The following is a 25,806-nucleotide window of genomic DNA, read 5'->3' as shown; positions in this document are numbered from 1 at the left end:
CTAGGCGATAGGAATTTTTTGGCTCCATTATAATCTTATGGACCACCATTATATATGCAGTTTTGTTGACTGAAACATTATGCGGCACACGACTGTACTTGTACTTTCACTGTCATTCAGACATACCAGACATATGCGTGTGCAGAGTAGCAAAAAGTTTGAGTTGCCCAATGCACACATTCCCAGCTGAGGTCAAACACAGCAAAGCTCTGCCATCTTGTATTAGCTCTTATAAACAAGTATCCTTTTCACAATCTGTTTAATGCCGTGTTCTTCACAGTTTTGTGCTTTTTGTTGGTGATTTGGCTGTTTAAAATGTCTTCCAGGCACAGAGCTGAGGTGTTTTCTAGTGTTCCTAAGTGCAAGAAAACTATAATATGCCTTAAAGAGAAAATATGTGTGTTGGACAAGCTTTGTTCAAGCATGAGTTATACTGCTGTTGGCCATGAGTTCAATGTTAATGAATCAACAATGTATATTAAATAAGTTGCCTTTAAACAGAAACACACACAAAGCAAGGTTATATATTGATGGACTAATGAAAATATTGTGACCAGAGGCTCACAGGAACCTAACCCTGCATTTTTCCCAGGAGCACTGGTATAATATTAGCTAATTCATTGTTGCTGGTGACTTTATAGAATATAACACAAATAACAAAAATCAACTGTGTGTAATTGTAATGATTTACAATAATGGATTTCTTAATGTTGAGCCATTTTTGGGTTCTTGGAATAAACTGAATTTGGCAAAGGTATGGGTGCTATTCTTTTAGTGTAGGACTAGGTTAAGTTTCAATAGTATGTTTTTTGGAATTTTGCATTAATTTGGTTTTCATAATTTTTGATTGGAAAATCCTATTTTGTTTTTAAGATTATGTGTGTGTGTTTAAGCTGTAAGTTACCCAAGTAATCTATTAATATTTTCACATGAATTTTTCAAAGAATACAGAAATAGTATTCCCTTTTTTCTTCTCTACTGCCTGTTCTCTGCCCCAATCTTTGATATTAATGCTTAATAATTTGTGCAGTCTTTCCAAAAATTTCTTTAAATGCACATATGCAACACACACACGTACATATGTACATACAGTTTTTTGTTTTATGTGTGTAAGTTTTAATTTGTCTTATTTTCTATAGATAAAATATTTTACATGTTCAATAACTTTTTTATTTTCAGTTAACAGTGTTTCATGCAGATCCTTCCATGATACTAGTTATAGATCTACATAAGGCAGTATATCCAAGATAGATATCTAAAAGTGACATTGCTGGCTTGGAGGGTATGCAAATATTTAATAGATTCAGATACCAGAGAACCCTCCCAAAAAGCTGTACTCAGTTATACTCCCACAAATATGTGACAGTGCCACTTTGTCCATATCCTTGCCAGTAAGGGTTGTCAGTGTTTTTGATTTCTGCCGAAGTAGATTACAAAAAAGTTAATGAAATCTTGTGCTTTGAATTTGCAAAACCCTGATTGCTGCTACTCCTTTCTTCCTATGTCTTACATAGGAAAAATTAGGTCAATAAATGTGACTTATTTGGAATCGTTCATGGACTTCAACTCCAGAAGTAGTGACACTTTAAAACTGGACTTGGAAAAACAACCCACGCTAGCAATTTCAAGTAGAGCAAAACTCTGCAAAAACATGCATAAGGAAATGGAAGTGTCGAAATCGTAGTGTCAAAAGTATGACAACTAGAATCCTGTTATGCAAAAAAAAAAAGGCTGTATAGCAAATATCTGTGTACTTTTTCCTTAAATTAAGGACAGTGTCTGAGACATTTTTAAAAATTAAGATCAGGTTTCTTATAGTAGGTTTATGTATGACATCCCTAAATCAAGTGTTTTATATAGGAGTAAGGAGAAATTTTTAACTCTTAATGATATGCTTATGATTAGTGTCTTTCGATTGTGAAACCTTATGAGCTAAGTCTGCATATTGAAAGAGTAATTGAAATATGTGTGGTTCCTTTCAAATTTTATACATACTACATGGAAGTCATTGGCACAAAATAATTTCCTTTCCATGCTATTCTTCCTAAATTCTTATACTTCCAAAATAGCTAGTTTATTTTAAAGTCAAATAGTTTAGGATTTTTAATACCAAAGGTCAGAACTTCAGCGTATACCCATGCAAAAATATTTCAGGAGAAATAAATGGAAAGTACTTCAAAACCTTTACATCTTTGCTGTTTTAGTCCCTAATAGATTAACATAAATGCTGAAGGAAAATGTTCATGTTGGTTACTAGGAAGTTGGGGTACATTATCTAAATAATGAATTCAGGAGCTTGGCAAGCCAAAAGAGAGTAGGAAGAGATGAAAACATAAGATTGCCTCACATCTTTGATAACCTAGTTCTCCCACAAAAGCCCCCTTCATCACTGAGCCTTCAACATAAGGACATGAGAGTAAAAAAACCTTTTGTCCTGACTACCTACCATGTTTGTTCTTCAGCTTGGAAATAAAAATTGCACCTGGTGCTATAAAAGAAAGTTTCCAACTTTACATTTTTCTAAAACAGTACTCTTGTGTAAATTTAAGAAAGAAACCACTTCTAAAAAGTTAAGAAACAAAATGCAACACAAACTTTTAACTGTTAAGGACTTAAATTTCAAATAGCTAAAAATAGTGAATTCATTCATTTTTTGTTTTGAACACTGACTTTCTTTTCCTTTCTATAAACTGTCTCCTGGTTGGAGAGTTCCAAGAAGAAAGATGAGTAATATTTAGCAGTTGATTAATCTGTCCTATAAATTTCCTATACCAGCTTATGCACTGAGGACTTTTTGCTAAACTGAGAAATTACATATTTTCTTCTTAGAATAAAAAATAACATATGGATATAGCAAAAATAAGAATTCCAGTAGTACAGAAAGATGTAAAATGAAAAATAGAAGTCTCAAAATTCTAGCCCCTCTATGCCCTCACGGTCTCTTCCCCCCAAAATAACCACTGTTGTTTCTTGTGTATTTTTACAGGGAAAAAAATGTGTTTACAAGCATGTGTATGTCCTTTGTTTTTTAAATTTATGTAAAAGGGGTCATACACACTGCTCCTTGTTATCACTCACCAGTGTCTGTAAGCTAGTGCCTTGCAAAACACTGAAGCAAGCAGATCATGCAGCGCAGTGTGTCACCAACCAGAGCCGAAGAAAGAAGAGTTTTGTTTACTAACACCTGGCAAGAACATGGTCTCAAAAGTACTTGTTAGGGGTCTGAGCGGACAGTTCTATTACCAGGAAACCACTACCAATTGTGTTTTGTTTTGTTTTTTGTCTTTTAAAACTCTTTTTGAGTGCACCATCAAGGGTCTAGTGTTCGAAAGTGCTTTGAACACAGAAAACTTGAGAACTATAGCATTAGAGTCCCAGGTAGACCTGTTCCACTAGGGAAGACGACATAAGTATGAAGTGAGTGACAAGAGAACTTCAGTTCTTGTAGGTGATTGATACTGTTGTGAACGTCTTTGTCACTAAGACTTCTTCCATACTTAATTTCCATAACATAAATTGTAAGAAATGTATTTAAGTCAAAGAGAACATTTTTAAGCCTTTTAATGCCCATTGCTAAATTGTTCTCTAAAAGCATGTGCAAGTTTACCTTACCATCAGCAAGTTAATAGAGGAACATTTTTCACTTAATTCTCCCAAGCGTTGGATAATAGTATATATTTTTAAATCTTTGGTACTTTAAGATGTAAACAATGTGTCATTGTTTGCTTTAACTTGCGTTACTTTCGTTTCCAGTAACATTTTTTTCCTTACTAGTGTCTTTTTCTTTTTCTTTCAAGTTATCTATTCTGGTCCATTGCCCATTTATCTATTGTGATCTCAGTGTTCTTTACTCATAAACCTTTAAGATCTTTATGCATTAAAGATATTAACTCATATAGGTTATATGTCATTCAGCAAATATTTTTTCCCAGTGTTTTCTTTTAATTTTTTGTATATAGACGTTCTGTATTTTTTAAACTTAGAAAGGTCTCACCTCCTCTATTCTGTAGTTTAATATTGTTTCATTTTTTACTCAGTTTTTTATTTTGGGTTTTTTTTTAAATCTCTTGAATTCCATCTAGAATTAGAATCTCTTTTCTCCAATAGAGTCTGTTCTCAGTTCTTATACTTATTGATTTGTTTTTGTGCTGGTATATTTTTACTTACTGTAGGTTTATAACATAGTATGCTCATGGTACTTGTCTCACTAATTCATTCCCTTCCTCCCATCTGTTAGCTTTTTTTTTATGATGAGGAAGATTGGCCCTGAGCTAACATCTGTTGCCATTCTTCCTCTGTTTTGTATGTGGGATGCTGCCACAGCATGGCTTGATGAACAGTATGTAGGTCCGTGCCCAGGGTTCAAACCTATGAACCCAGGGCCACTGAAGCAGAGTGGGCAAACTTAACCACTATGCCACCAGGTGGCCCCTCTGTTGACTTTTTTAAAATAAGAGGTTTAATTTTTAGAATTACGTACAATAAACACATTAAACATTAAAAGAGAATAGTCAACATTCTTCATGTCAACCATGACCATCAATTTCATGATTTCTTTTCCCTAGCAGGCATGTCAAATCTTAGGGAGTGCATTTGCTTCTATATTTCGCCTCTCAGAACTTCCCAGGTTCTACTTACTGCTTGTGTTGAATCTTGAACATGGCCAGGACTTCCTTTTAATCCTTACCCTTCTTCTACAACTACCTCTCTGACTGTATTGTTCTCTTAAAAATTATTTTTTCTGATTAGCAAAGTAGTACATGCTTATTGTAGAAAGTTCAGAAAATACAGGAAAATACGAAGAACAGAATAATTTCCTATAATTTCACCATCTGTTAATGGCCACATTATGGTGTTTTTTTCCTATACAATCAGTTTCACCTTTTGGTGGGTTTTTTCCTACACAATCAATTTTAATATACTTCTTACACAAACAAAATTGGGTTTATACAATATATATGGTTTTATCACTTTTTTTCATGTAATAGTCTATCATGAGTGCCTAACAAATATTTACTCTGTGTTCTTAGCACCCGGCATAGTTTTTGCACAAAGTAATACAGCTGTGAAATAGGAATGGTAATCAATCCTCAAATAAGTATCCAGTGGCAGTGGTGCTATTAATGATAATAATTAACATTAATTAATAACATTAATTCATAGTTAACATTAATTGATTGTCTGTCACAACTGTAAACATGTTACTTATGTAATCCTTGAGATTATAGCAGAAAACCCCATAGTAATATACTGTTATTTTCTCCACTTTACAGATGAAGAACTGAGGCATTAAGTAGTTTACTAATTTTCCCTCAGGCTGCTTCACAGGAAGTGATAGGATATGATCCTAGGTCTTTTTGATTTCAAAGCTTTTACTCTTGACCAAACCCTTACACTAACGTTAGCCCCTAGTGCCGATCCAGAGACGTTTTCCTGTGCTCGCCCTTGGTAAGTCCTCTAAATTCTCCATTCTCTCTGAGTTGTCTGTATAGCGTTGGAGTTCGTCACAGGATGGCTTTGTAGTGCAGCTAGGTCTCTGCCTCTGTCTGCACTTTCAGAGCAGCTAAAGTACTCAACTAAACCCTGCACGTTACCTTCCATGTCACACTAACATTCTGTTCTAAGTCAGTTAATAATCTGGCTGTGGTTTCAGTAGTTCCTGGGATAATGTCATTTGGATCCATCTGCAGATTTCTCTATCATAACAGTCGTTGTCCTTTCAGTATCTTAAAATTCCTTTGAATTTGTTCAGTACATCTAACTTTCTTTTTTAAGATTTTACTTTGTGACTGGCTCATACTCCAAAGGAAAGAGAAAATGTCTATTTAGTGGTAAAAGTACATCAATCATATATGACTTGGGAGTCCATAGATTATGTCTGTGTTTTTTTAACTCATGATTGCTGTACGACTTGCACTTAAAAGAGTGTATGTTGAAAGTAATAACTATAAGTCTGCTTGCCTTTTTGTTTGACTAATTCTCAGTATAAAAGATAATTCTCAAAACCAAAATCTTCTTTTGATGTTTTGCAAGATAGTCTGATGAGAAAAGTGGTCTTGAAAAGATTTCACTTGTTTTATGAGGAAATAGTTTCCCAAAACTTGATCTGGGACTTTGAAAGGATCTAGTTTGGAGGAAAGGGATGTCACAAGGATACATAGTGACTGAAATCTGTTATGAATAATATTTTTCAAAAAGTTAAGAGTAAGGAATGACAGTTCCTTATGAAAAGAGGGGAAATCAAGAGGCCCAGAATATGTAAAAATAAAACTGGTTATAGGGCATAAAGAGAATGATCTTTTATAGACAAAGTCAGTCACTTGAAGTGAAAAAAAAAAAGTGGAACTGTTATAAAGGATAAAGGATTATTAGAAAGATGATAAAGGAAAAATGAGGAAAATAGAACATGAAAGAAACTAGCCTGTCATTCTAAATGCTCTTTAAAATGTGCTTTGCTAGGAGGTAAAATGGACCGTCCCCATAGAATGCTTGTGTTCTTGTTACTAAGCACTCTATTAGTACTTTTGTGATGGTATCATTGAAGCTCCCACGGTGGTTAGCACAGTGCCTTTGCCTGTAGAATGTATTAGCTGTTGAATAAACGTTGAAATTGATCTGAAGTTACTTGAAATTTGTTTAATAAATCAATGCAATGACAATAATTTTCTTGATTTATAATATTTTTTTCAAATTAGTGATTTGCCTATGTTCTCATAACAAACATGTTAAAAGCATTTTTGTTACTCATAGTAGGAAGGTGAATCTCTTTAAAGCTTGTCATTTGAGTAGTTTGAGTGTTTTGGCTGTAGAAACCAGATACACGTGTGTATAGTATACACTGATGAGTATAGTAAATTTTGGCCCAATTTTAAAGTAGAGAAGCATTTTCCTTCTTCGTAAGATGTGAAGTAACATGTCCTTAGTACGCTTGTGTTCTTTCTGTCTTATTCAGGAAAGCAGTGTTTCTTAGTCCTACGTCAGCAGCAGTTTAATGTCCAGGCTCTTGTGGCAGTGGGAGACCATGCGAGCAAGCAGATGGTTAAATTTGCTGCCAAGTAAGTAAGCAATTATATCCTGTTGTCAGAATAAACAATGGTGGGAACCAGGACTCCCAGGGGTTTGGACCATTTTCATACATTAACATCAATGCTTCGTTTGTTCAAAAATGTAGTTATTTAAATTGTCAGTTCAGTGTTACTGAATACATTAAACTTACAAAAGAGAAAATATGGAACACAGGCTTGAAATTCATTTGGAACTGCTGAAGCAGCACTCTTTACAGACAAGTCACATTTACTTCCAAGTAGAGTAACAAAAAGCCTGGCAGCCTCAACATAGCAGAGCAACTTTATTTTGTTGTGTTTGTTGAGCTTCGTTTCCTCCCTCCCTCAGTTTGAGATTTGCATATTAAGCAACAAGTTTTCTAACTGAATAATTAAAGACTATAAAAGGAATGTAGTTTTGTAAATGATTCCCTCCTGAAGGAAGTAAAAAAAATGTTATAACATGTTACAGCTTTTAACTTTGACACCAAAAGAGTTTACAAAAAAGTAAAAATTGCTTTCTTCTCCCCACAAAAGTGTTGCTGTCTAGCTCGAGTTCTGTAGAAGTGCATTGTTTTGTTCAGTTTGCAGGAGGCAGGATATAGAGATAGCATAGTGGTTGTGCATGCTGTAGCTCTAAGGTAATAGTAGTTGATATTGTGGCTAGTTTTGTTTATATGTTTTTCTCAATCGAAATTTTATTTCCATGATAACAAAGAAGACTTGGGAAAATGGACCATCTTTACATTTTAAGTAAGAGAGTACTTCATAGGTGTAAGTGTTTTTTAAAAGAAAGAAATTCAATCTAGAGTAAATGTTATAAATATTTTTTCTGTTGATTTTTATCTCTGTTCTTTAAATGTATGCTTTTAAAGATGAGCTAGTATAGATAGAATTATCAATTTTAGAACTATAAGGAAACTAAAAATGATCTAATTTTACATTCTGATTTATGTTTGGGCCCTCCCTGACTCCCTCAGCACAGTGTTTTACATATAGTAGATGCTTAGCAACTGGTTTTGGTTGATTTGTTTATCAAATTTAGTTTTATTGTATCATAGCAATACCTGTGCTCTGGTTTAAAAACTCCAGTGCCATTAATTACATCGATTCACTGATGAACTCCATAGTGTTAGTACTGCTAGTACAGTAGCCTCACCTCTCCCTGTCTCCCAGTCCTGGTGCCCAGAGACTGTCACTTTCATCTCCTCTACCTGTATCTTTTGATAATTAGGTTTTCTATTTTCATCTCATAGTCTGTAAGAGTGTGTGCTTGTTGGGTGTGTTTGTCATCTAGTCTTTTAATGTCAATCTGTGTCCTATGAGGTGGGACATAAATAAACTTGGTCCCTAGAAATAAACTTTATCTACACAGAGAGCCTTCTATTAAAAGAGGCCATGGAAACCACAGACGTTTATGCTAAATTATATTTAATATACTGAAAAATACTGGGAAAAAGTCAACTTCAAATCAACAAACAACCTTTAAACTTTTGTCTTTCATGTATTAAATTGGTTCTGAAAACTAATATGCAAAGCTGGCAGTTTTATATAGAATATATTTTTCCATTAAACTGCATTATAACCTCAATGTTACATTCCTAAACAAAAAATTCTAGTCTAAAAATCTTTTGAAAATCCCACTTACCCTTAATATTCAGTAAGAGGCACTCTACTGACAAGAGGACAGTCAATTCATTTGATGTCTTTAGAAGTAGACACATTAAAGTAGCCCACAAATAGTTGTTTGTTCTCTTGGTTCTCCTCAGAAACTCCCCGGAGTTGACTAACAGCAATTGACCGGATCAGATGTCAAACAGAGCTTACCAGCTAGAAGAGTTACTTGCAAATGGTCTCCCAAACAGAACAGTCCATTAATACCCTTATAATATATAAAGAAAGGCTTTCATCTAAATGGGATAGTGTAAGGGTGATCTTTCTTTTAGAGAAGGGAAAAATTTAGATAACTTAGCCTGGATTTCATAATCCTGAGATGGAACTCAGTCAAGATCTAGATACAATTCAGGCTTAACAATTAAGTTGTGACTTGGATTTTTTCTTTAAGGCAAAAAACATGTAGCTATTTTTAGTCCCTTTAAAAAAAATTGGACTTTATTTAATTAGTAATGTATGAGAAAAGATGGTTTCATAATACAGCTGTTGCAAATTATAAAGCCTCTGAGTGGTTATGTACAAGTGAATGGAGCCAATTTTATACAATAGATTTAACGTGTGGTACTTAGGTTATAATTAATAAACTTTTGGCACTACTCATATGTTAAGGTATCTAGCCTAAATAATTAGGAGTAACTATTTTAATAGCTTTTGCTACCTTGTGGAAAAGGAAAATGATCATGCATAAGACTGGTGAAAAATGAGTTTTTAATTTTCGTGGTTGGTTGATAAGATAACTTTCTTCAGAACATGATTTCCTGCTCTTGATAGGTCAGTCAACTGGTCTTTTTAATGTGATTTTAGGCTGTAATTCTGAGGCAGTTCAGAAATCCTGATCCTTCTTGGTAATAGAAGACTAAGGCACATACCCCTTCCGACAGAAAGCCAGTAGTATGATCTTATATTCAAAGTATTGAGTTTTAAAGAGTAAAATCAAAAACAGAAAAAATTTTACTTTGAAAATTACGTGCTCTTTTCATGAATAATAATAAATCAAGTGAAGTAGTAATGTAAAGTCTGAGGAGCTTTCAGAACTTATTTAAGGAAAAGATTTGTTGGTTTTTTTCTTCATTCTTCAGAATTGTTTTCTTAAAAATTATCTTTGCTGGCTAGGCTTAACATAAACAGTATGTTTTATTTAAAATGAGTGTGGAAACAAAGATTAAGATCGCTTTCATACATTTATCTTTGAGATCTTTGCTCTGGTAGTGCTGTTTGGTGAGCTGGCACTTCTGTAAAACAAGAATCTAAGGTGTAACGTTATTATTAAATCCTAAATAAGAATAAAAAGGAATTCCTCTATTTGATATTAACAGATGAAAACTAAGAATTTTATAACCTGCTGTGGTCTAACTGTTCACTTATTATTGTTAGACCATACTGCTGAAACCTTAAGTTCACATGGACTTTCGTTGTTTTTAAGTGTGAAAGATAATCCAGTTTTCAGATATGCAACCAGAATGAAAGTAATGTTATAATTATTTACTAAAATGTTGAAAAACATTTGAGAATAAAGTCTTCTATTTGTCTCTCCAAATGAGTTTTTTGAGGTATTTGGCTTCAAAAATTTTTTCGCTTTTTAGTGTTGTTTTTTATAATTTCTACCGCATGTTAGTTGGGTTAGAACAAAATAGTCCAATCATCTATTACACTAATCTTTATTGAGAGAGACAGACTCTTTCTGCTTCCTCCTTAAGTCCATACTTGCCAAAAGTTTCTTTTTAAGTGTTATTTTGATCTAAAATCTTTAATAGCTTCCTATTTCCAACCATGTCGAATATTAATTCTGCCTGCTAGTTCCCTCGCTGCAATATTATTTACCACTACTTCCCAACATACACTCTTCAGATGGGACCACCTCTCCGTATTTGCAATGACCTCTCTTCTTACTTTACCTCTGATTTTAAAGGCTTTGGCTTTATTCATTAAATCCTCATTCTTTGTCTCTTAGCTTAAGCCCCTGTCCTTCATAATCCTCATTGATTGGTTTCTCTTTTCATTTCTTTGGAGTCCACAGATATGTTCTTAGGAGACTGGATGAGTACTGGATGAGACTGGATGAGACTGGAGTATTCTATGTTTTTTTTAAATTTTAGTGTATATTTTGATAAATAAAGTTATATAAGAGTATTGTTCCATATCATTTTAAAGGTTAACTTATAACAGAGATCTTCTGTGTGAATTCACTACTTCCATTTAGCATTTACTGGCATATTTACAATTGTGTTCATGCCACCTGAAGCCAAATGATACCCATGTTCTGTACAAATGAAGGTTTCACTGTAGTTTGAATAGTGTCACAATCTGAACGAGCTGGGTTGCTAGGTAGTACTTGATAGTACTTGATAGGCATCCTGAACTTTTAAAAGCCTATGCCATTCAAGGGGCTGGCCCGGTGGCCTAGTGGTTAAGATCACGTGCTCTGCTTCAGTGGCCCGGGGTTTGCGGGTTCAGATCCCAGGCATGGACCTACACACAGCTCATCAAGCCATACTGTGGTAGCATCCCACATACAAAATGGAGGAAGACTGCCACAGATGTTAGCTCAGGGACAGTCTTCCTCAAGCAAGAAGATTGGCAACAGATGTTAGCCCAGGGCCACTCTTCATCACCGAAAAAAAAACAATAAACAAACCTTGCCATTCAAGCAGATTTATTGAATCCTGTTTTTGCCTGTATGAGGGCTGCAGGTCACTAATAGTATAATACTTTCCATGCAAAGAAAAATGTTTCTATTTCCAGTTCCAATAGTTATCAGATACCCATTAGATTCAAATTTCAATTAACAATTCTGCATTATTAATTTTCATATGACAAGATAGTTTTATAAAATTATCGGCTGATACTTTATTTAAATTGTCATTCTTGGATTGCTCTTTGCAAAATTTTGGTTAATTATGAGGCCTTGTATCCTGAACCAACTCAAAGTTGATGTTTTCTGTAATTGTGAACAGGCATTCTTCACATTACTAGTATTAAAGTAAAAATGCAGAAACAGATCAAATATAGAACTGGATCTGAGGCTACAGCTTTATAAGTAAGTGAACTGTCAGGAATTTAATTCTAGTGAATTTTAAATTACTACTGTTAATTTACATTTTTTGGTTTTAATAATTGTTTTTATTTTCCTTAAAATTTTGCTTTGATTAAAAGTTAAGAGCTATAAGCATAAGGCATTTATGCTAGTTTTATATTTGTAGGTATTTAAGTAACGTGATAAAACTAATTTAAATGCTCACTGAGGAGGGTTCCTGGTGTTTTTGTTCTGCTGAAGAGAGCCTGTGTAGTAGTTTGAGGACCACTGGTCTGTGCCATATTGAGTAGTGCTTTATTCTTACCAAGCTTGTTTTGAACTTAAAATTCTTGGGGTTTTGGTGAAGAAAAATGAGTTCACAAAATAAGTCATCAGGGGCTGGCCCCGTGGCCCAGTGGTTAAGTTCCCGCGCTCCACTGCAGGTGGCCCAGTGTTTCGTTGGTTCGAATCCTGGGCATGGACATGGCACTGCTCATCAAACCACGCTGAGGTAGCATCCCACATGCCACAACTAGAAGGACCCACAACGAAGAATATACAACTATGTACCAGGGGGCTTTGTGGAGAAAAAGAAAAAAAATAAAATTAAAAAAAAAAAAAAAAAGTTTCTTGAGATTTCCTTTAAAAAAAAAAAAAGCAAGTCATCATAGAACTGCTAAGTTAAACCTTTAATTCTTACAAAGCACCGATGGGCAGCTGGGTGTAATAGAGGGCCAGAGACTCCAGAGACTTGGCTCCCCACTAGCTAGCAGCATGACTTCATAAATTGTTTACTGTATGCTAGTCTTACTTAGTTCTTTAGAGCTAAAACCCTTCTTTAAACATCTTTATTTCTGTTTGCCTGGGAATATAGAAGTCTGAGATTGAGTATCATACTAATTCACTGCAATTGAAAGAAGTTACTTGACGTGTAATCCAAGGTTGTACCTGGCTTAGAATTGGAATATAGGTTTTTATTATCAAAAGCTGGTTTCCTATTTTTAAAAATACTTACATAATTTGTGTCTTTGGGATGCTGTTTGATTTAACTGGCAAATATATGGTTTTTCGTGTTTGGGCATTTTGAATTCTTTGCCTCAGTGAATCGTACATTTAATTTACATCATTGAAGCATTTTTTGTTGGTGCAATACTCGGAAACCTAGTGTGTGGCAACTTTATAGCCTGTCCTCTTTTCTAACTAATCTAATACACCTTTCCCAGGATTTGAAAATTAGTTTGAATGGGAGTGGTTGTGTACATCTGTGGAGCACGTTTCTCATTGGGTATAGTAAGATTCAACAGATTATTTCTGACAACAAGAAAGCTAACAAATTTTTGCCAGTTTTGCTGAAAACCTGTAATACTCAAGTTTCTATAAGTGTTAAAATTTTAATAATTACTTTTGTTGTAAATATATGTATATGTTTATGTAAATATATGTAAATATGCAGAAAGAAAAGCTCAGTGTAGTGTCTTTTTCACCATTATTTATCTTTTTGGTGTAGAAGGAGTTAAATAGGAATACAATGGGAATAGTTTTAAAAAATATGAACTGATGACTACCTAAATTATAATTTGGGTCGTCACCTACCTTTCACCAACTCCCAAGTTTATTCCTACTATTAACAAGTAACAATCAACATATATCAAAATAATAGGATTTCTTACATATTTTAGGCCTTTACTGTGACGATCTAACATAATAAAGCACTTAGAGGAGCTTAGATCTGTGGTACCTAAGATAATGTGAAATAAAAGGTAGGGGCCAGCCCAGTGGCGTAGTGGTTAAGTTCGTGTGCTCCACTTTGGCAGCCCCAGGTTCATGGGTTCAGATCCCAGGCACAGACCTATATACGACTCATCAAGCCATGCTGTGGCAGTATCCCACATACAAAATAGAGGAAGATTGCCACAGTGTTAGCTCAGGGACAATCTTCCTCAAGCAAAAAGAGGAAGATTGGCAACAGATGTTAGCTCAGGGCTAATCTCCTCACCAAAAAAAGGTAAAAACCACTATTCATACAAAGGTTATGCTGCTAACCTTCCGTTATCTTGAGTATTTTGGGTGGATTATGTGAATAATGATGGGATATTCTTCAGTGACCTCTGTAACAGGTGCCATGTATATTTTAGATGAAAGGCTATGGGAAAAAGCCCCCTCAACACACACACCTAGACTTGTATTGCATGTGAAATATTGTTTTTAATATTTAAGAAATTTAATCTACAATTATAATTCAGTATAATGATATTCTTGCTTTGTCTTGCCAAGCTTTCCATTGTCTAGCATGAATTTTTCACTTTTTTGGGATGCAGTGGTCACCAGCAGCTTCCCTATCTGATATACAGGGGGAATGACAAAACAGCAGGTTTGCTTATGATGAAACAGTAGCAGCAGTAGCTAACTTACTGTACGCTAAATATGGACCTGCAAAGTGCCATACTTGCATTTTCCCCCTTGATGCTCACAGCAGCACTATGAGGTATAGATAGTATTTTATCCTTTTGTTTGCCTGTTTTTGGATTTTTTGGTCTGTTTTTACAGATGAGGAACTCGAGATTTAAAATACAGAGTGTTTTGACTAAGGCCTCTTTGACTCTAGGGCTTACACTCCTCTAGTCTGTATTATCCTGCCTCTCTGAGATGGTATAATGATATTAGTTCAAAGCCCTCCACATTATAGCTCACTTAGAATATAACCTCAATGTCATTAAAATATGTTGGTAACTGAGAAATGGAAGCCCCATTGCTTTCTGCCTCAAAAGTATCTTTTCTAGAGTGTGCTGTTTATTCTGGTATATACCCTCAAGGAGTAGATAGCTATTTTGTTTCTTGAGGGTGATAATGACTTTGAGATACTGCCCCCGAGTTACTAGGAACCAGAACTGATGAAAAATAATAATTTTGGTTTAAAAAGTGTAACTGATTATAAAGTAATAAGGAAGATTTTTTTGTTGTTGTAAATTGATGCTAAAAACAGTTTATCAAAGGAGGAATTAAAAAGTTTTCTAACCATTAGTAATACTAATGAACTTGTCTCCTCTGCTATAGAGTAGTAGTTGCCTTCCTAAGGAATCACCCCATTGTTTAAAAGCATGCTATAAAAACAGTGGGGGCAAGCAGGGGCTGGCCCTGTGGCCCAGGGGTTAAAGTTCCACCCGCTCCACTTTGGTGGCCTGGGTTCACGGTTCGTATCCCAGGTGCAGATACTCCACTCATCAGCTATCCCACATACAAAATAGAGGAGGATTGGCACAGATTTTAGCTCAGGGCTGTTCTTCTTCAAGCAAAAAAGTAAGATTGGCCACAGATGTTAGCTCAGGGCGAATCTTCCTCACCAAAAAAAACCCCAGTGGTTGGAAAGGTAGTTAGAAAATAGAGAGTTTCATGTTTGCAAAGATAGTTATTTTTCTTGAATAATTTCAATATAATTGATAGCTATAATTATAAACATGAAATCCAAAATTTACTAGGCAAATTTAATAATTGCACCTACTTTTGCTCAGTCTTTTGCCGTTTTTTCTTGTCATCATCAGCACTGCCACACGGTGCATCTTACACATTCTTATCACTCCATTGTGAGAAGTAAAGCATAAAGTCACTCAACAAAGCAGCTGCATGGTGTATGCAACTGATGTAGAAAATAGGCCACAGGCTCAGAGTTTAAAATAAGAAGTTATCCTTTACTAAGATTCTGGATGCAGGAAAGAAATGAGAGTTTGCCTGGGTAACTGATGCTGTTCCTTAACACATCAGGCTCTCATTATACACTTGTACAAACTAAAATCCTATCCTAGAATTGCTCTATTGCAGGCAAGGGAGGAGATCTTGGGGCATTCAGGTATGAGTGTCCTTTTGGTTAACTTTTTGTAGAGTGGTGCTCATGTTTAGTCAATTCTGCTGTATTGTAACACATACATTCTTAAAAATCACTGCACTATGCAAAATTATGCAATAAAAACCTCAAGGTTTATGTAGAAAATAGGTTAATAGCACAATAGTCAAAAACTTCATCAGCAACATAGTTTTATAAAAAGAACCTAATTTTTTTAAAAAACAGAGGGGCTGGCCCCATGGTGTGGTGGTTAAGTGCAGCACACTCAACTTTGGCAGCCCAGGTTCATGAGTTTGGATCCTGGGCACAGACCTACACCACTCATTAGCTGTGTTGTGGCAGCAACCCACGTATAAAGTGGAGGAAGACTGGAACAGATGTTAGGTCAGGACTAATCTTCCTCAAGCAAAAAAAAAAGGAAGATTGGCAACATGTTAGCTCAGGGCTAATCTTCCTCAGGAAAAAAAAAAGTAGATAGAATAGTTTTATACATGTTGAATGGTTGAGAAATACATAAACACTACAATAAATATCACACTTTTAGATAAAAAGACATGCTATTTCCTTATGGAAGTGGGTGTCAAAAGAGTTGCAGCTTGTAAATTATTGTGAGATGGTGGAAGGAAGGCTGTCTGAAATGAGAAGGAAAGTTGGACCACCAGATGTGGTTGGATGTGGCTTATAACACAGGTAGATGTTTGAGGTGTGTGTTTTATGTATTCTTGTGGCTGAGTTCACCTGAGTACAGTTGTCTGCATTGATGTAGTGTTTCTCACTGATGAAATCTGGCATAGGCAAACCACAAAATTCTCATTATGCTCAGATTGATCCCTAATATATCAATTGTGTTGGAATTAATTCACATTTTCAAAACAAGTGTTATAGCAAAGCTGACTATACTCTTGAAAGAGAACATTGCCCAGTGAGTGGGTAAAAATATGAGTCTTATCTTTTGCTGACCTCATATGTGTGGGAGTGAGGAAAAGAAAGAAGTGAAAAACGATTTTAAACTTCCTAGTTTGAGAAACTATGTGGAAATTATATCATCAATCTGGAGTAAATTCCCAGGATGGCCTGGGACTAAACACAGCCTACTCTTTCGAGCGAGGTTGGGCTCACCTTCTCTTAGAGCACTTGGCCAGACGAAGAGTGGATGCTGAGCAGGGATGGGGCTCTGTAGCAATAAAGAAAGGGAGAGTGGGTTTGGATAGGCAGCTGGCAGTGTCTCCTAAGCTTATCTGTGTAAAGTAAATTGGAGAGAAGTTCCAGCCTTTTGAGTTTATGAAAAGCCCAAAGACTAAAATAAGTTGTTTTACTGAAAACCATTTTATTTTTCTGGCTGATAGTATTCTGCTCCCCCCTTTCCAAGTCATCCTCTCATTCTAAATGTTTTCAAGTGTCCATATGGAACACCTTAGCCTTGAAATTCTTACTTTCCTTCCACTATCATCACCATTACTTCATTTTAACGACTGACTCCTGAGGCCGCAGCATGGATTTTGCCCTTCGGACTTCATTTTAAACTCCAGTGGCCATTCTCAATACCTGCTACCTTTCTGCCTCTCCCGTGCCTCCAGTCTTCTCTTGGACCTCACCAAGACGTCTAGTCTTTTTATCAGTCTCTCCACTTTCTCCTAGTTTTTTTGTCCCCTTTTACGCTCACACAACCCCAGTTCCATTCGTAGAACTACTCTCACTGCATCTTGTTCACTGTTGCCCAACTCTTTCTCTTGCCCTACAGATGCCCCACAAACTCTCTGCCCCATAGACTCCTGATCTCATAATCTAACACCAGCGTTAAAGAGTGTGTTGTGTATTTGTGACACAACAATTGTTTTTTATTTTTCAGCTGGGCCCAGTAGCATATATTCTACTTTACAATGAAAATAGAGGTTTATAGGCTGCCTGTAGTTTCATTGTTTCACTAAACTCTTCGGGATCTCATTCCTCTTTATCCCTTAGTTTCTAAGTATAATTACAATTAGAAAAGAAAAATTTGGAAAATACTATGAGTTCCATTGCTTAATATGTTATCAACCTTCTATTGAGACTAAAAATAGCGCATGAACAACAACACATAAATTCTGAGGGATTTTGTTATTTAAATAAGGCAAAAATCCTTACTTACAGATATTTTTAGCTTACTTTAGAAATTTGAGGACCAGTGAAGCATGAGGTAATTCAAATGAATATTTAGTAACACATTCACTTTGGGAAGCTAGCAGCTTAGTGAGCCAACTAACCGTTCTCGTAGAATCTTTGGTTTGGAAAATAGCATAGGTAGAAATAGGTTGATGAGAAAAAGACCATTTCTAGTCCTCATTTAATTTTCATTCTGTCTTAGGTCAATTTTTATACATGAAATGCTTGTAATTATCTTTAGTACTAGGGGAGTGCCTAAGAACTGTTTGTTTGTTCTCAAGGTGTTTCTAGTTTGGATAGTGCTTCCCTAAGAGACTGGACATTGAAAATGTGAACTCCTGTGCAACGAAGTCGGACAAATAATGGTATTTATATGTTAATTCCACGAGGCCCTACATTTAAGTCTATTCCCTCTGGCCATATACCAGGTGGAAAAAAGCAAGGACTCCACTATTAAAAATATCAAATCAGATAGTTCCAGCTGGGGTTTCCTAATCATTGAAAAGGCAAAATATGAGGTCATCTTTAATATCCTAAGTAGATAACTATCTTAGCATTTACTTTAGATATTGAATCTGAGATCTTATCTTTGCCTTACTGACTAGATTGTACTGCTGGCAGTTTCTAGCTTTTGAGTATTTTCCTTCAGAGAAACATTGGTGCTTAATATGGGGTCAGTGGTTTTCCCCGAATTATCTTCCCTAGGAATATCCAATTCATCAATATACTAATCCGAAAAGTTGACTCACTAATTGGATTGAAGTGCCATAGGACTCTTCAACACATTATTTTAATCAGTTTGTTGGAAAGATCAATTTTCTCATGGTTGAATGCATATAAAAATGAAGCAACTAAATGAGTTACCTAGGAAGGATGGCACATCTCATTCCCTAGAGATCTTTAAGAACGGGATCTTAATTGTGTATCCGAAATGGTTTGAGGTCCTTAAATGAAATCTGTCTGGAAGCAGGAAGATGGGATAACTATCCAGGCCTGTGTTTCTGGATCCCCATCTTATGTTGACATTAATGTTCTAACATTTGTAAGCTGATATTTGAATTGAGGCAAGAAGTCATCCTTTTTTTTTCTTTTTAAAATTATTTTTTATTTAGTCCCATTTTAAAGTAATGAACAGAGTAGTCTGTGTTAGTTATGGTTGAGTTGAGTCTTGTAAAGACAAATTTTTTTAAAAGCAGCCCTGGAGGCCTTTTTGTACTGACTGCTATTAAGGACTACAGTGAATGTAAATGCCAGTTTTTAAAGTTTAAAGCTAAAATTATAGCGACTACTATAAACGGCTACAGTTAATTTGAATAGCAGTTGTTAAAAATTGTGTTTTGCTATTTGTTCTTATGTAACACCCCTGCCCCCCACAGCATAGAGATGTTTGGATTCTGAAAAAAAGGCTTATTCAGACTGTTATTTGAAGACATAGGTATTTTATTTTCTTTTTCTTCGTATTAGTCATTGTGGTTAAGTGATTTATTGGTAGCTGGTGAGTCACAAGTATGTTTCTCATTCTCTAATGAGTCACCTAGCTGCATACAAGTTTGTTTACTTATTTTCTTTCCTTTCTAGATCTTTCACCTAAAAATAGGTATTTTACTTAGTTGGTAGGTTAAAATTTCAGTTTGCTACATTAACTTTTAGAACTGTAAATTATCAAAATAATACTCAGAAGTAGTCTCATTGATTTAGAAAACTTTTATTTAGCACCTGCTCTGGTCCATGCACTTTGCTGGGCTTGGGTATACAATGACGCATATATCTTATAAGGATCTTAATTTGGGGAGAGGGCAAAAATAGATAAACAGCTGCATGCAGAGACATGTTACAGGTGCTCTGGTAGAAGTATATGTATGTGTCATCTACAGTTGAGGCCCAGAGGGAGGTGGGCATGTGGGTACCCCTTTAGCATCATGTGAATAAGTTGGTGAACATAAGCTGGATCATTACACTCTTAGAGATTGCAACTCTTTGAACAACTCTGTCTAGATGGTTTATACCTGCTTGCTGGAATGACGTACTTATCTGTCGGAGGAGAAGCAGAACTTCTGTATTTGGCCTTGTCCAGTTCAATATTTGTATTGAAAACTTTGATAAAGATCTGCTTTAAAAGTAGGTCTAAAATTTGATGTCAGAAATTCCCAGTTTATTGGATTAATTCTTCTGAGTTAAATATAACTTTAAGTAATAACTTCATTTTGTTTTATACAAAGATTCTGATGAATTTCTCTTGAGGCTGGCAGCAACAGCAGGACATCAAGTTGGATCAGTGTTACCGGAGAAGGTAACACGATTCTTGGGCATTTTGAAAACTGTTTGTGAAGGGCTTATTATTTCTGGTTTCTTTCATGTAAACTATGAGGGAATCTGGCAGCTCGTGAGCTTCTAAGAATGAGACTGTTTTATTTTAAAGTGAGCTGACGATGCATTCTGGAGTCCTTAAAATTTGGTGCTAATTTGTGATTCGGTAACAGAATTGTTTAGTGCAATAATCAGTACATGATCTTACTAAGTGTGATCTTAGGCTACTTACGTGACCTGTTAGAGTCTCAAGTTTTCTCAGCTGTAAAATGATATTAATACCTAACCTTGTAGGCCTTTATGATGTTTAAGTGAGACGGTATATGTGTAAAGCACTTCACACAGGAACTGGAACGTAAAAGGAAATTTCTAAGTGATATGGGAATAATAATACTTTAGGTGTTTATATATATTAAGATCAGTTTCATTTGAGCTGTAAAAATAAAACTGCTTCAACATTAAAATAATACAGAGAAAATGAACAAAACTACTGTAGAAGGATGACACAAAATTTATGAAGCAGTCCATATTTTTTGGAAATGAGAAAAATTGTGGAGGAGTATAGACCAAAGAGTAAACAGGGATTATATGAAGAGGGGGTTGGGTATATGATAGGCGCCTTAAACTTCTAAATTTACATGTTTATTTAACATTGGAATTCTTAATAAATAAGGATATTCTTTTATAGTAAAAAAAATGTTTTTGAAACATTGTTTCAAAAATAACTTAAAAACGTAAGAGCAGGGCCAGCCCCAGTGGCCTAGTGGTTAAGTTCAGCACAGTCCACTTAAGTGGCCTGGATTCAGTTCCCAGGCATGGACCTACACCACTCATCTGTCAGTGGCCATGTTATAGTGGTGGCTCACATACAAAAAGAGGAAGATTGGCAACAGATGTTAGCTCAGGGTGAATCTTCCTCAGCAAAAACAAACAAACAAACAAATGTAAGAGCAAGCTCTGCCATTTCCCATCCCTCACTGGTGAAGGGCAGCGTGAATTGGAGGTGATTCTTCGTTATTCAAGATGACTTTCCACAGTCAGCAACCTCACACTGGGACCCAGTGACAAGAGATGGATGAAGTACTTCTTTCCCAGATCTATTTCTCTACCATTTATATGCAAGATGGTGATCTCTTTGACTAGTCATGTGTTGTTACATATTTTTTCAGCTATCTTCTATACAGAAATGATACTTTCAGCAATGACCTACAAATCACCTTCTCCAGCAGGCTTTTCTCAGTCTTGATGATTCTTGTGTTCTACCCAGTCGTCTCCAAAGTGTGATTTACCCATTGAAGAAAAGAAAATAATTAAACTTATATTTCTTTTCCTTTCTTCCTTTTTTATCTAAAAGAGTAAGAAAGAATTGAGTTTTCCTGACAGTTAATTTATGGATAAGCACTGGGCCTGTTACTTGGACCGTATCTCCGAAGGTCAGATATCACCTATGGTATGTGAGGTCTCTGAAAGTCTGTGGAATTCCAGTAAAGCAAAGGAGCTAACATGGTGCCCTAACTCTGGTTCACTTGCAGCGTATTATACCCAGGTGCAGGTTACTGTACCCGTTAACTGGTTTTGAGGGATTATATTTATTAAAATAATAAGCTGACCCTCAGAAAAACGGATAGGTGGCTTGAAAGGATTTCTACTAAGAGACCATAGCTTGAGGATAAAACTTAAAATGTAAGCACAAATGAGAAAATGTTAATGCTGGCGCTTCTACTCGTAGCATGAGACCTTTGTATCAGCCACATTCTGAAGCTTATTTTTTTTAAATGATAATCTAATCAGATCTGACAAGATGTTAGTACTCCTCTAATTAGAAATTATTAAGAAGACTGTGAAGTGTGGATTTGCATTCACTAATGCTAATTATGAAACTCACCCCAAGTTTATATTTGTCTAAAAGTAATACTTACATTTAGTATTACATGTGTATGATTTAAAAATAAATAAAATATATATATATTGGGGTACATACCTCCAATTGTTTTACTGGAGACAGCTACTCAACCCTCTAGTTGGTGTATTAACTATCTACATCTATATTAACCCTACATATAAGATTAATATCTATTTATATTAACCCGATATTTGATAGATTAACTATTCTCTCTCTTTTGAAACACGTAACTTGTTTGCATCTCTAATGCCATTCTCTTTTGATTTTTTTTTTAATTGTCTCCTCCCCCACCCAGAGTTCTATCATGGTCTTCAGCATTTCTAAAGGATAGTAAATAATAGATGTAAATGAGATTGACACCGCCCCCCCCCCCCAAAAACTGATTTTGTGGTAAAACCAAGAGGTCATTCCAGATAAGTCATTTTAAGGCAGTGCTGATTTTGAAATGTGTTTATAGCCCCTCCCTCCTTCCGCTAAGCAGTCACTTTGAAAAGGACAGTATTCACTTGAATGGATAAATTCTGCTGTGTTTGATAAGAAATCAACCCTAATGTTTCATAGTCAAATTTTGTATATCTGGTTTTTTAAAATCTCTTTACAATGCATAGGACACACTGTAGGTTTACAGTGTCTAAGTGATGAAGTACAAATAAACTTTCACTTATTTCAGAGTTCTTTATTATGATCAGATCATAATAGCTTTGAATTCAAGGATTTTTTTTTAATTTCATAACTTTATTAAGCTTAAGATTGTATTAATCAGCTGTTACAAAAATACTAGTGTGTAACAAACCACCTCAGAACTTAGTAGCATGGCAGTACTACTCAAAGCAATCTACAGATTCAGTACAGTCTCTGTCAAAATCCCAATGGCTTTTTTTTTTTTTTTTTTTTTGAGGAAGACTAGCCCTGAGCTAACATCCATGCCCATATTCCTCTACTTTATACATGCGACGCCTACCACAGCATGGCGTGCCAAGCAGTGCCATGTCCAATGGCGGTTTTTTTTGCGGAAACAGAAAAATCCATCCTGAAGTTCATATGGAATTTCAAGGGGCCCCGGATAGCCAAAACAATCTTGAAAAAGAAGAACAAAGTTAGAGGACCCACACGTCCTGATTTCAAAACTAACTACAAAGCTACAGTAACCAAAATAATGTTGTACTAGCATAAGAATAGACATAAAGGAGCCAGCCCCATGGCAGAATGGTGAAAGTTGCATATGCTCTGCTTTGGCGCCCCGGGTTCACAGGTTCAGATCCCAGTGCAGACGTACTCCACTCATCAGCCATGCTGTGGAGGCATCCAACATGCAAAAAGTGGAGGGAGATTGGCATGGATGTTAGCTCTGGGCTGATCTTCCTCAAGCAAAAAAAACGAAGAAGATTGGCAATGGATGTTGGCTCAGGGCAAATCTTCCTCACCAAAAAAAAAAAAAAAAAAAAAGACATAAAGACCAATGGAATAGAATAGAGAGCTCAGAAATAAACCCTAGCATATGTGACTAATTCATTTTCAACAAGGGTGCCAAGACTATTCAGTGGGGAAAGGACAGTCTTTTCAACAAATGATGCTGGGAAAACTGTATATCCATATGCCAAAGACTTTACCTTACACCATATATAAAAATTAACTCAAAATGGATGAATGACCTAAATATGAGAGCTAAGAATATAAAACTCTTAGAAGAAAGCTTAGGCCAAAAGCTTCATGACATTGCATTTAGCGGTGATTTCATGGATATAATACCAAAAGCACAGGTGAGAAAAGAAAAACTAATTAGTTGGACTTCATCAAAATTAGAAACTTTTTTGCCTCAAAGGACACTATCAAGAGAGTGAAAAAACAACCCACAGAATGGGAGAAAATATTTGCAAATCATATATCTGATAAAGGATTAATATCTAGAATAGATAAAGAACTCCTATAACTCATAATAGCAACAACTCACAAAAACCCAATTCCAAAATGGGCAAAGGACTTAAGTAGACATTTTTCCAAAGAAGAAATACAAATGGCCAATAAGCACATGAAAATACATTCAATATCACTAGTCATTAGGGAAATGCAAGTCAAACCACAGTAAGATACCACTTTATACCCATTAGGATGACTGTTATAAAAAATAATAATAATAAGGAAAAATAACTAGTGTTGGTGAGGTTGTGGAGAAATTGGAACCCTCATCCATTGCTGGTGGGAATGTAGAATGCTACAGCTACTGTGGAAAACAATATGCAGTTCCTCAAAAAGTTAAACAGAATTATCTATGACCTAGCAGTTGTACTTCTAGATACCCCAAAGAATTAAAAGTAAGGACTCAAACAGATACTTGTATGTTATTGTTCCTAGCAGCATTATTCATGATAACCAAAAGGTGTAAACAATTCAGATGTCCATCAGCAGATGAATGGATAAACAAAATGTTGTATGTACATATAATGGAATATTATATCGCTTTTAAAAAGGAATGAAATTCTGATATGTGCTATAACATGGATGAAAAAAAATTATGCTAAATGAAATGTCAGACACAAAAGGACAAATAACTGTGATTCCACTTACATGACTTACCCAGAATAGTTAAATTCATAGAGACCGCAAGTAGTTAGAGGTTACCAGAACCTGGGGTTGGGGGGATTGGGGAGTTAATTATTTAATGGGTACAAAGTTTCTGCTTGGGATAATGAAAAAGTTCTGGAAATGGGTAATGGTGACAGTTGCACAACATTGTAAATGCCACTGAATTGTACACTGAACAGTGGTTAAAATTGTAAGTTTTATATATGGTATATTTTACCACAATAGAAAAAAACAACTTTAAAAAAAACTCGGCTGCATACAAATAAACCTTGATTTCTTGCTTACACATCTGTGGGTCAGCCAGAGTTCGGCTCATCCTAGGCTTATTTTGAAGCTGTGGTTTGGGTCCTGGTCTGCTTTTGTTTCTCCACTTCCTAGGACCAGCGGCTACCTGAGGCATCATCTTCTCATGGAGAAAAGCAGGATTGCTGAAGGGCAAGTTCAGCTGCTCACACACATTTCCAGCCTTTGCTGGCATTGCAGCTGCTGACATCTCATTGATAAAGCAAGTCATATGGTCACACCCAAAGTGAAGAGGCAGAGAAGTACTTTCTGTCTACCTTGAAGCCATGGCAGAAGTATGGATGAATACTACTATCATAGAGGAATGAAGACTTGAGACCAATAATTCAGTGTACCATGGAGATATGCTAAGAACTTCAAAGTTTTTTTGGCAACATTAAAGAATAAGTTTGGCAACAGTAAAGAATTACTCATTAGTACATTATTTTAGACTAATGAAGCTTACTTCCTTCAAGTATTGAAACTTGACAGTTTTAACAGAATCCTTTAAGTCTATTTTATACATTCTTCCTTCGTACCTTTTTCTTAATGACAGAGGGCCACTATTGTGAACATCTATTGCTGTGCTAGTTTACAATGCAGTTCTTTGCCACTTCCCTGTTTTCGTTTGTTTTGCTTTTTAATATATACTCTTCAGCAATCAAAACTGTTAGTACAACGGTTATGCCTACTTCTAATAGTTCCACCAGACTTCTGTTTTTCAGTTTGTTGCTTCTTATGTAATGTAGACATGAAAACTTAGAATCAAGATTGACAGAACTACAGATAAAGTAGTAACCTGTGTGGCACTCGTGTTGGAATGATGGGATTTTGCTCCTTCAGATAACTGAGTTCTGTGTGTTTTTCTCCCAAGTTGCATGTTTTATAATTGAGTTATTCATACATTATATCATTTGCTTAAAAATAATTGGTAGCCAACTCAAAATGTTTTTATATTTTATATAAAGAATGGTGCATTTTACAATTTTGTTTTCTAAGGACGGTGTTAAATTAGAAGTTA

The 25,806-nt window shown here is 35.5% G+C and overlaps 1 protein-coding gene across 1 annotated transcript in view; it reads left to right on the top strand.

Moving 5' to 3' along the window:
- The window catches only part of DARS1 (aspartyl-tRNA synthetase 1), a 58,796-nt gene that overhangs the window by 9,415 nt on the left and 23,575 nt on the right, over positions 1-25,806 (top strand). Inside the window, exon 4 of the mRNA XM_046659153.1 lies at positions 6,953-7,055. Within this exon, the coding sequence (XP_046515109.1) occupies positions 6,953-7,055 (103 nt within the window). The remainder of the gene's footprint in view (positions 1-6,952; positions 7,056-25,806) is intronic.

The sequence above is a fragment of the Equus quagga genome, chromosome 4, assembly GCF_021613505.1.
Source record: "Equus quagga isolate Etosha38 chromosome 4, UCLA_HA_Equagga_1.0, whole genome shotgun sequence".
Classification (NCBI taxonomy): Eukaryota; Metazoa; Chordata; class Mammalia; order Perissodactyla; family Equidae; genus Equus; species Equus quagga.
This window is presented reverse-complemented; position numbering and strand designations above follow the sequence as displayed.